Source organism: Boleophthalmus pectinirostris, unplaced genomic scaffold (genome assembly GCF_026225935.1).
Source record: "Boleophthalmus pectinirostris isolate CB_2022bp ecotype Guang Dong unplaced genomic scaffold, ASM2622593v1 HiC_scaffold_4, whole genome shotgun sequence".
NCBI lineage: Eukaryota > Metazoa > Chordata > Actinopteri > Gobiiformes > Gobiidae > Boleophthalmus > Boleophthalmus pectinirostris.
Window position 1 is genome coordinate 18,495,700 of NW_026571353.1, and position 11,256 is coordinate 18,506,955.

Consider the following 11,256-nt stretch of genomic DNA (forward strand, 5'->3'; position numbering starts at 1 on the left):
GACGTGAATCTGTCCGAAGTGGTTTAGAAGCCAAGGATCCTGACAATTGGGGAAACACCAGAGCTGTGCCCATGTGCTGTACACTGTGACTACTCTATTGTAATTCATTATACTAACATTATTCTTAATTCATGATCAAACTATTTTATATTGAAACCATTTCATGATATATATTTTGGGATGAATAACAATGCCATATCCATAGAGCAATATAGCTTACAGTGGTCTATATAGAATTTGTATGACAACACTGAGTGGATTTTTATTTTTAGATAAGAGGGGTAAAAAAAACAAACTTTTACTGTTCCACTGGTTATTCTTAAATTTGTTCTGTAACACATATACAATATATTTTAATTGAGTGCAATTATATTAAAGAGCTGTCCAGACAAGGGCTTGCTGATGTTTGCTTTGTATTCTTATGGAGAGTTGATGTTGGGTCGCAGGGTAGAGTTAAATTGTCTTCTGAGTCCTGCCTGCAGAGCCTGTATAAAGGAAGGTATTCTTGTTTGTATTTATGACTTGGTGCTTCATCAGCTCTGAGTGTAGGATGTACATATGCTTGGCTTAGAGCCAAGCTTAGTATTTCTGTTTTTTCTTTGTAAAAGCGGAGTTCCTGCCCCTTCCGTCGAGCTAAAACCAGTTCTTTTTGCGCTAAATGTAATTCGTTTCCAATCCGTCCAGGTGATCTCTGTTCTCGACTGAGCCAGTCCAGAGCCATGCTACTGCGCATGTACTCATCAAGGCCTCTTTGAGAATAATATGAAATCACACTCTGAAAATTATGAGAAAAAAAAAGATGATACAAATTTTATTAAAGCAAATGAGCTGTAATAATGTTTTTTACCTGCCGAGAAAACTTTCTTTCCCTCAGTGCTTTGAGAGTTCCATTCCAATGCAATAATTGGAAAATTGTCATCATTTCCTTGAATTAAAAATATAAATTGCTTTCACAATCTGCTGCAAATGTAGATTCTTATCTCTGTTTTACCTGGAACTGCAGCATAGTCTTCCCAGTGTACGAGTGAAGCAACAAACTGTAGGTTCCTAGGCTGGTGTCTGAATTTCTGGCATCCTCAATAGATATCTGAAAAAAGTACAATAGCGCAGACTAAATACATCTCATATTTAAAATTATCTAGAAACCTTATCAAGCCTAAATAATAAGGTGTAATACATGATTTTATGCAATGCTGGATTATTCAAATGTTTACGATTAAATATGAATGGTATTTTTACACAATGCATAGCCTACTCACAGTGCTGTCAGATGCTGCCTGTTGCAAACTTTCAGTAATGAACTGTGAGGTGATTTGTCGACATGGCAGCTCATTCACCAGTGAGTTCATTAAGGCAACGCGAGCTGCATCCCTCCGGGCCTCTGCCTGAGTGTTGCACACCTGCACAAAGGGAAAATGTAATTATTTTAACAGGACAACACAGGAAATTTCACAAAACATATTTTAGTGGGATAAATCAAGTTCCATCCCCATAAAAATCCAGTTACAGAACTAATATCCCATTTGCATCACATTATATATAGTTATTTTTTTAATCCAAAAGATATTAGACCATAGTGATTAGATAAACACCTTGTAGTTACCGAAGCAACTTCCTCCAGGCAGTGTAACATAGCAGACACAGGAGGACCCTGGCGCAGACTCGTACAACAGCAAGCGCTCGCTTCTGCTGCCATTCTCTCCAGATAAACCCTCTGATTCAGTGTACGAACTCTTGGTGGGACTAATCTGCTTTTGCTCCCAGAAGTTGTGGAGCATTGCCACTACATTCACTGCACACAATGAAATACTAATGAACCATTACGTAAAACATCTCAGCACCACAGCAAGTAAAATCAGACAAGAAAAAATATGTAGTACTTAGTACTTTCCTTAAGACAATATTCTACTTTGTTAAGAGTTAGTCCATGCAAGTTGAATTGTCAATATATAATAAAATATATTATAATACTCACAATCATTGAGTCTGAAATCTGTCTCCCATAGTGGAAGATAGGAGTTGTAGTCAACTTTTTCTTCACTCATCCTTACACTTGGTCATCCGTTTAACTTATTCCACGTTTTTCTAGTTAAACCTTCAAATAACTTTAAACCAAATTCTTCATTCAAGAAGAAATAGTGAAAGCCCTCTGACACAGCTTTCTTTGCCCACTCCCACCTCCTTCTGCAGTGTGAACGTCTCTCTGGGGCTTCTTTTATGAAGCAGACCACCTTTGTCACTCTCCCTGCCAATTAGCTTCGAGGCCCCCCTCACTCTTTCTTCACACACACACACCAAGGTGCAGCAGTGGAATGCCGCACCCCTCCCCATGAGCTATACAACTGGCTAATCCTTGAACAGCCAAATTATTCAAGACCAGCGAAGACGTCTCTGAGTGGAACCACACACTTGTTACGTATTGTTCAGTATTAAATATAAGCACATTTTTCTCAAGCCATCTGCATAGGCCTAGTGCTTTAACAACCTAAAAGGGAGACATATTTACATTGATTTAATTCAGAGTTTAGCAAAACGAGCCCTGATTTCTATGTAATTGTGCCCCAGGCTCCTTTACGAATATACATTATTGATAAATTAATTACTTCCTTTGCATAGCAACAATGATAAAATGTCTTTAGTTTTTGTTCTTTGCTCTGATATGAAATCATCTGAATGTAAATTGGATGGTCAATACAAAGGATCATTCAGATGATTGCCTTTTACATTTTGACAGAGCAGCCACACCTTTGAAAAGGCTTGAAACTATTTTAGGTCTGTATCACAATGACATTCAGTGTAGTAGCAAATATAGTGGTAGAATGAGTTAAATGACTTAATATAATCAATTGGACCAGTTTAGCAGAAAGCCTTGAAGGCCATATTTAGCCCCCAGGCCATAGTTTGGACACCTCTGCTATAGCGATATATTAGCATCCATAAGAATGTTAACTCTATTTTAATTTTACTTTATTTAATAGAACATCAAGAATTCATATTTGTGTCTAAAGTGATAAATACTAGTAAATTATATATCATAATGTATTGTGACAGAATGACAGTTCGGTTGATATGGCGAGTGAGTCCATCTTGAAGAAAACCTCTGAAACCTTGATAAAACAAAAACAGAGAAAACAGAGCATCCATTTTCAGAATTATCCCCAGAATTCAGCACCCTCCATACTGGATTTAATTGTATTTTGTGTGTCCCTCCTTGATTTTGTCACCAGGTTGGCCTCTCCTTTCTGCAGCCTTCTTCTCTGTGCTGCTTTTTGCTGCTTGGTGAGTTGTCTCCGCACTTTCTGTCGCACCACATCCTGCAGCAGACATATCATTTATATCAGTAAGGTCACATTTTACACACTTAAATGAAAATGTTTATGGTACAACAGAATATAATTTCACATACAGGTGGTATGGTAGAGCAGCTTCCTATACTGCCCACTGTATTTTCACTGTCTGCTCTTTGCCTCCTGTGTTCTGCAATGTGTAGAATACTTTCTGGGTCTCTGTATGGGATAGAAACACAAAGTTAGGCCAATGTATTGTGATATCTTTGCAACCAAAGTCCCCAGACAATTGGTCAACAGAAATGTTTCTATTATTTTTATATTATTGGACACACTGGATACAGTTTTATATTCTGTAAGTAGGTTTACCTGAAAGGTTTGAAGTCTCTGTTGGAGGTAGAAAGATCTGTTAACTCTGGACATACATCATCTGCTTCATTCATCTCTTCTTCAGCCTCATCCTCATTTTTTCCTTTTGGTTCAATCTCAGTGTCAGGTTGTTCTAATGTTTTTACGTCGTCTTCTTTTAAATTTGAGCTCTCATCATTTGAGGCCTCAACTTTGAGACCTTCAAGTTCCAACATTGCATGCTTAAATTCCTCTAAATCTATTGTGTCATTTGGTTCTTTTTCACAAATTTCTTCCTCTTCAATCTCCTCTTCCTCATCATCATCTTCGCTCTCCGGTCCAGTGGGATGCAGCAAATCACTGTCTTTTTCCATTTCCTTTGTAAAGCCACTAGCTGAAACCTCAACATCAAGAGAATGTGACCGCCTGGAACCACAATACAATATAAGGTTATGACGAATAAAATCTGTAATTGTTATTAGGTAAAACTAGATGTCAATGTCACCTAATATTTTTGAAGGTAGGAAAGAGCTCACTCTCATAATTAAAACGTTTGGCAAAAAAGTCCCTGATACACTTGACATCACGGTCGAAATACCTTTAAAAGAAATGCATCAAAATTTAACATTAAATAATTAAAGTCAATTTTTAGTTGGCAAGAAGAGTAAACAAACCATTCAGCATTAGCATGTGATGTGGACACCATCTGGGGAAAGTCAATCATAGTTATGTGGTCCTGGTCATCCAACATCAGATTGAACTCATTGAAGTCTCCGTGTATTAAGCCATGATTTGCCAGTTTCACTATAAGTTCCATGAATTCATTATAAAGGGCTGGAGGATCTTGCAACTCATGAACTTGGCACCTTAAAAACAATAAGACAATTAATACACATTATTAAGGGTACAGAAAGTTTAGCAGTTATTTCCAAATCCATTTGAAAAGCAACATTTTACATACAGGGGATATCCATTGATCAGCTCCATGACCACAGCATGCCTGTTGTAGTCGATTGGCTTGGGAACTGGAAAACCTCTATCATACAGCGCCTACAAAAGAAATTCTGAAATATTTATTGTTGTTTGATTACATTTCTGCCTACAAACGTAACGTACCTTACCTTCATATATGCAAATTCTTTCATGGCAGAGAGCCTGGATAAGTAGAGCCAAGACATATTCCTTCTGTGTTTGTGGTAATCTCTTTTGTTTTTTAAATTTCTAAAAGATGTACGACCCAATCTGTGAAGTTTCAAAGCATACTGCTCCCCATTTGGACTGGCCACGATGAAAATATCTATGGATAAAAGAAGGCATTTCATTATAACTTTCTTTGACATATTGCAGTGGTTGGTAAATTAACAGATCTACATTATTTAAATACATAAATACATTACCTGATTCTTTACCCACTCCCATCTGGTTGCCAACAGAGACAATAACATCTCTAGCACACAAAGTTTTTAGGGCAAGATAATCATACCCTCCGTAATTCAATCTGTATCCTTGGACCGCTAAAAGGCAAGCACCATACTGTATTTTAGTACAGACGCATTGCGGAGCTTTTGTAATTTCTTTGCGCGTATTCTTACTCTTGGTGCGCTCATAGACCACCAGCTTGTGTTTGACGAGCTCCCGAAGAATCTTGTTACAGCCTCCGTGTTTCAGACTGGCGATGGAGGACAGCAGACTGACGGGGACTATTTCGTGGTTTTTCATCCCCATCTCCACCTGTTTTAACGAAATATTGTAAGATGCACAATCAGCACAAGCTAAGACCAAGAGCAACATTTTAAAACCTACCGCTGTGAGGACACGGAAATCATCACGAGATAAGTATCTTAAAATGATTACGTTCAGCTTTCCCATCTTTCCACCTTTGGATAAATACCCACAGTTTGTAAAACTGTCATAAAAACCAATGACAAAGATAGCAATATCCAATTTGATGTAAACACACGTGCAAGGCGGAAGGCCGGAAGTGCTGTCCTTGTTCTGTGGCAAACGCCGAAAGGGAAAGTCCATGTTGGCGCTTTGCTGCCATCTAGCCCCATGTCTAGTTTTACACATGGATGGCACATGGCTTCTATTGTTCTTAAAAAAACAAAAAAACAAAAACTCTTCTATTCTATTCTTCTTATTCTTCACTGTACATGTTCCGGCCTGTCTGTGGTTTCAGTTTCAAGACTTTGTTGTGGATTTAAAGGTAATTAAATGCATAATATGTAATATTTTATTTTAGGGACAATATTTTAATGAGGTTACTGTATAAAAAAGGAAAATACTGACTGATTACAAGTCAACAAAAATATTATTTAACCGCAATAGGTCCAGTAGAGTTGCTTGTCAAATGGTGCACGCTAGATGGCACTGCGACACAAAAAGCTCAGTGAGAGGCATAGGCTGCAAGGTGCGTGTTCATTCAGAAAGGTCCAAAGATCAATTCCCGCTCGGACCATCGCATACCGTAGGCAAGACACTTCACCCACCTAGCTTGCCTAGTATGAATGTGCTGTGTGGTGGTTTGATGGACAGATGGTGCATACTGGCAGTCTCTGGGGCAGCTGTGGCTGGCTACAGAAGCTTACCATCACCAGATGTGGAGTGAATGAGTAATGTAATGTAATGTCTTTGAGGGTGCACATAAAGAAGTGCTTTATTTATCAATAAAAAAAAAATCCCTTTCCTTATAAACTCGGGTCCTTTAAAACAGAGGCATGTGAGTTTTTGCTGTTCCTAGAACTGCACTTTTCTAGACTGAGGTGCCTGATGATTTTCCAAGATTAGTGCTGTTTAGTGAAAAAACTGATTAGAATATCTTTCATAAGTGTAAAATTCACGGTTTTATAATGTTATAATGTAACGTAACGTACATTATTACACAAGCACAAAGCAGGCCTATTCCTAATAAATTGGCTCTTGAAGACTATTGTGTAATATTTAAAGTAAACTTAGCCTAAACCCTAAAGGACACGTTTGCAGACATGTAACTGAACAAGGATGTGTAGAACAGGCCCAGCTAGACTGAGGTCCTATTAACTATGTGAGACAGCTGCAACAAACACACACATGCTCTCTAGAATGACCCATGTGGGCTGCTGAGTCGGGCTGGTGTGTAGAGGGAGTGTGTGGGATTATCTGGAACGAGGCGTAACGGCCAATCTAGCATGTGCACTCAGAGCACAGTCTGAGTATTTTTCTGCAGATGTTTGTGAGGGAACTTTGTGCCACACTAAGCAACATTATTTCTAAGTTTCTGATTTCATTAGCTGTAAAGAGAACACATCAGTTGCACCAGAAGTGCACTAGAGATCTCAAAATGCTTAAAAGGGGGCTGATTAGAAAAAAATATGGAACAAACCTTTGTTGTGATCTTTCAAACAAGTGCTTAAAGCTACCAACTTTAAGTTAATTTGATTTTTTTCAACAGTAGATGGCAGATGTGAAACTTGTTCCCCTTTCCCCTCAAATGGCCTTTGTTCAAGGTCACCTATGGTCTTCTTCTGTCAGGCCAAAGCAGACTATCAGACTATCACTATTAGACAGCAGTAATGTCGATGGCATGTAGTGGTGATATGTGGGATAACAACAGGGGCAGGGTGGGTCTGATTACGAATTGTAGCTTTAAAGCACCACATTCACATTTGTCTGATACATTTAAAGACATACATTTCTATAAAATATTGTTATTTTGATATTTTAAAAACCCATTGTGGCAATTCCTATGTGATAGATTTTTGTTAACAAGGCATTGAACTATTTCCACAGACCTGTAGTAAATCCAGTTGTTTGATTACAAATTGATGAACCCATAGATGAAAGAGAGTCCTCATAGGTCAAAGTGATGAAAGGACCTTCCAAAGCAGTTTGATGTAAAGTGCATGAAAGCTAGAATCCCCTCCCCCCTAATACCACTCACAGGAAGAAACACATGGATCTATGAGGCGTTAATTATGCATGCAACCACCAAAATAAAATTATCTTCTCAAATAGCACATGTGAATAATTGAATATAGCCTACAATATTAGCATTGAAATGTGTTATTCTATGTACATCCACCTTTTCATATTGGACCAGCACAATAAATATTTATGTAACTGCACCTGCAGAATAAAAAATATGCAGGTTAGAATTCTATATTTTTTTATTGAGGTATATATATATCTATATCTATCTATATCTATCTATCTATCTATCTATCTATCTATATCTATCTATATCTATCTATCTATCTATCTATCTATCTATCTATCTATATATATATATATATATATATATATATATATATATATATATATATATATATATATATATATATATATATATATAATAAAAAAAAATTTTAAGTTTAAATGTTTTGCAATATACTATTTTTTTTATTTTAGTTGGCTGCCAAATTTTCACGCTCCTGTTCTGTGCCTCTGTAGGTATTCATGTGTGCAATGCAATATTGGTCCTATCGAAATAATGAGCCGCCACCATGAAGATGGAAAATGTTGCTAACTAACAGCAGTCCTGAAATGATCCTTTTGTCAGACTAGGTTACGTGGGGCGGTCCGGCAGCATCAGTCACAGCTCCCACACATCCAGAGGCTAACGGGATGTGTTTGACTGAAAGGGAAGAGCTGCACTTTTAGCTTTTCTGTAGCAGATAGCAGTAATACATCTTATCTCAGTGTGTGTGAATATGGGCTTTTTAAGGCTTGTGTGTCTGTGGCATCTACTCCCACAAGCGTGAAATGAGACAGACTCCCACTATCTGTTATAAGAGTGGTTAAAATGAACTGATGGCTTATGCTTGTCAAGTAAGTCTGATGGGGTTGTAAAATCTAATGGAAATTGTGCTGCCCCCGATCAGGCCTTCTTTAACATGACTTATTTGGTAAATAGCACTTTCCCATAATGTCATACAACAGAGAAAGAAGTACATTTATACTAAAGTGCTCTATATAGGCACTAGTGTATATGTGAAGAATGCAAACTCAAAATAAACTTAATGAAAGTGTAAAGATTTAAGGACAGTAAAGGATATTTAAAGGGACTCTATAGCTTTTCTGGTGGAGGGCCCATCACATGTTTGTCTCCATGGAGAGGCTTTGCCTGGAATGTTCCACAGTATGGAATTCAACTTGTCTTTCCCCATGGGTATAATGGTACCACCAGGTCAAATTACAGATCATGTCTATAGAGAGAGACCTCATTCTTTAAAAACTATTGTAAATCATTAAATAGATACATACTTGTAATGCTATGCTGTGGACCATTCTGAACAATTCAAAAACAAAAAAGTTACATGGTGGCTACTGAAAGTTCTACTGCTGTAGTACTGTTATTCATATTACAGTCCATTACCAGATACTGCCCCATTGTAGATACCATTTGGAAATATATTCTCAATTGCTTAAACGGTTTAAAATGGCTTAAGTGATTTAAATTTTGTATGAAGTCTTGCCTCAGTGAGACTCCTTCTAAGCCCTAAACATGGTGTCTAAGCTGCCCCACAGGACCCCAACAACTGCCACAAATTCCAAAATGTGGCATAAATCTGACCAACAGATGCTGCTTATCCGAGACTTTCTGAATGTTTTTCATCTGCCAGTTCTGCTTGAGCTGTTGCTACAGGAGAAGTGAAGTGAGCGCACACACTTCACTCACAAGACAGCTCATAGCAATAACAGCACTGCAAAGGATGCTGGGTAATTTGGTTAAAGATGTCAGGAACGTAAATCACCTCCAATAAGTCCTGCTTTGCTATTGGTCCACTTCTCTGGGTCTAGATGAACTTCATTGGTCACTGCTGCATTTGACTGTCTTTTCAGCTGTTGCTCGCTGGATTAGGGCTGTACAACTGACAAAGACAAGACAAAAAAAAAAAAGTTAAATAGTTTTTTTTTTTAATTGAGTCTTGGGCATTGATTGATCATTCGATTTGATGATACTTTCACCATAATTGACAGTGATGGAGTCAGAATATGAACTCTTGAACTCTTACCACTTCTTTCCCACATCTATAGGCATCTCATTCTCTCTACTTCCTTTTCAACAGATCTATAATGACCAGTTCATGTTATAAAATTTCAAAAAAAATTCTGATTTATGTTGTCTCTTATCAAAAATATACCTTGAGTTGTGTTTTATTTAGGCCAAGTTCTCCTCTCAAACAGAAAACACTCTGTTGACCTTGTGAGGTCATGTGGTAATACAGGAAGTGCTCCACTGTGTTTTTTAAACTCTGTAAACCTTCAATAGAATCATTTGGATGATTTCAGCCCTAGAATTACTAATCTCTACTGAACTGGGAAAAAGGAGCTGTTAACCTGAAAACTACCACTATATAACATCATGAGGCAGAGAATAGCATTTTGCACTTTGGAGACAAATAAACCAGGATTACTCAAACATGTGTGAATGAAAGAAAACACAACTCTGGGTATGTTTTTGAGGAGATAACAACATTCTAACATGCGTCAAAGCGCAAAAGAGTACATTTTGCTTAATATAGGACCTTTAATAGTACTCTTCTGAGACTTTTGTTCTAGGATAAAGAAAACATTTGGAAACCGGTTTTGATGCCTTCTAGGCTTGGCATGTTGCTGTCCATGTCAACTAAATGGACATAAACTACTGCCTACAACAAAACCTTAACTATTTCTGAATATGCTTTTTATTATTAATGAAAAACATTGCAATTATATTTATATTTCACAATTTTTTTGCACAACTATTTCTGATAAATAGTATGTTATTTGACAGATGCAGCACATAGGCAGCATTTGCTATTCCTGTCTCATGTGTAGCAAAAATAGTATAGTCTTGTCACACACACGCACGCTCCAAAAGTTCAGGGCTTTGATATTTCTCTCTTCTCTTCAGTGTGCGGAACAGACTCGACAGCTCTGGATCTTCAAACAATACGTGAGCCCCCATGACGCTTGGCTGCATATCTACTGCTAATCATTACTTGTTAAGCACATCACACACCTGTGCTCTCACTCACACAGGGCATAAATTAATGATTCTGAACAGTGCACGTCTCTGGCCCGCCTGCTCTTTTTCCCTGCAGCTAAAGACCTTGATCACAAACCACAGAAACATTGATTGGGATGCTATGGACACACAGCTTTTAACATGCACTAAATAGGTTATAATGGAAAGGAAGGCATGCAGGTAGGGCTGTAATGAGCTATGGAATTTACTTGAAACACTTCTTCAAAAACTTCAGTAACACTTAAACTTAAAGTGGTTTAGACAAAATGGAGAGTCAGACTGAAGTGGTCATAACATGACTGATTACTCTCTCTCTATAGTAATTTGTCTGTAATATATTCTTAAAGGTCATATATTACACAACATTTGTGTGAGGTTTAAGACATTATAATGTTGTTACCTTCTCAAAAACATCCCTGGAGTTATGTTTTGTTTTATTCACACATGCTTGAGTAATCCTTTATTATTAGTCTGTCTAAATAAGGGAAATGATACTTTGCTTTTCTTGCTGAGAAAGTGAAGAAATATGTTATTAAGCATGTTTACATCTTAAGTCCTTGAAATATGAAAATGTAATAGCACCAAAGGCTTATTATGAACGTTTTAAAAGTAGGTATGTTACAAGTTGCATGT

At 37.4% G+C, this 11,256-nt stretch overlaps 2 protein-coding genes across 2 annotated transcripts; both read right to left on the bottom strand.

Annotated features, from left to right (window-relative positions):
- Positions 1-128: 128 nt before the first annotated feature.
- Positions 129-2,799, bottom strand: LOC110156694 (protein limb expression 1). The gene is made up of 6 exons (XM_020920901.2): positions 1,976-2,799; positions 1,593-1,792; positions 1,260-1,400; positions 992-1,087; positions 848-925; positions 129-775 (listed from the first exon to the last, which is right to left on the bottom strand). The coding sequence occupies exons 1-6, from the start codon at positions 2,043-2,045 to the stop codon at positions 368-370; spliced, it is 993 nt and encodes a 330-aa protein (XP_020776560.1). The 5' UTR covers positions 2,046-2,799; the 3' UTR covers positions 129-367.
- Positions 2,800-2,940: 141 nt separating this feature from the next.
- Positions 2,941-5,631, bottom strand: riok2 (RIO kinase 2 (yeast)). The gene is made up of 10 exons (XM_020920941.2): positions 5,439-5,631; positions 5,228-5,366; positions 5,033-5,149; positions 4,757-4,932; positions 4,597-4,685; positions 4,310-4,501; positions 4,141-4,233; positions 3,657-4,061; positions 3,407-3,506; positions 2,941-3,314 (listed from the first exon to the last, which is right to left on the bottom strand). Exons 1-10 carry the CDS (start codon positions 5,502-5,504, stop codon positions 3,153-3,155), a joined length of 1,539 nt encoding a protein of 512 aa, XP_020776600.1. The 5' UTR covers positions 5,505-5,631; the 3' UTR covers positions 2,941-3,152.
- Positions 5,632-11,256: the final 5,625 nt, after the last annotated feature.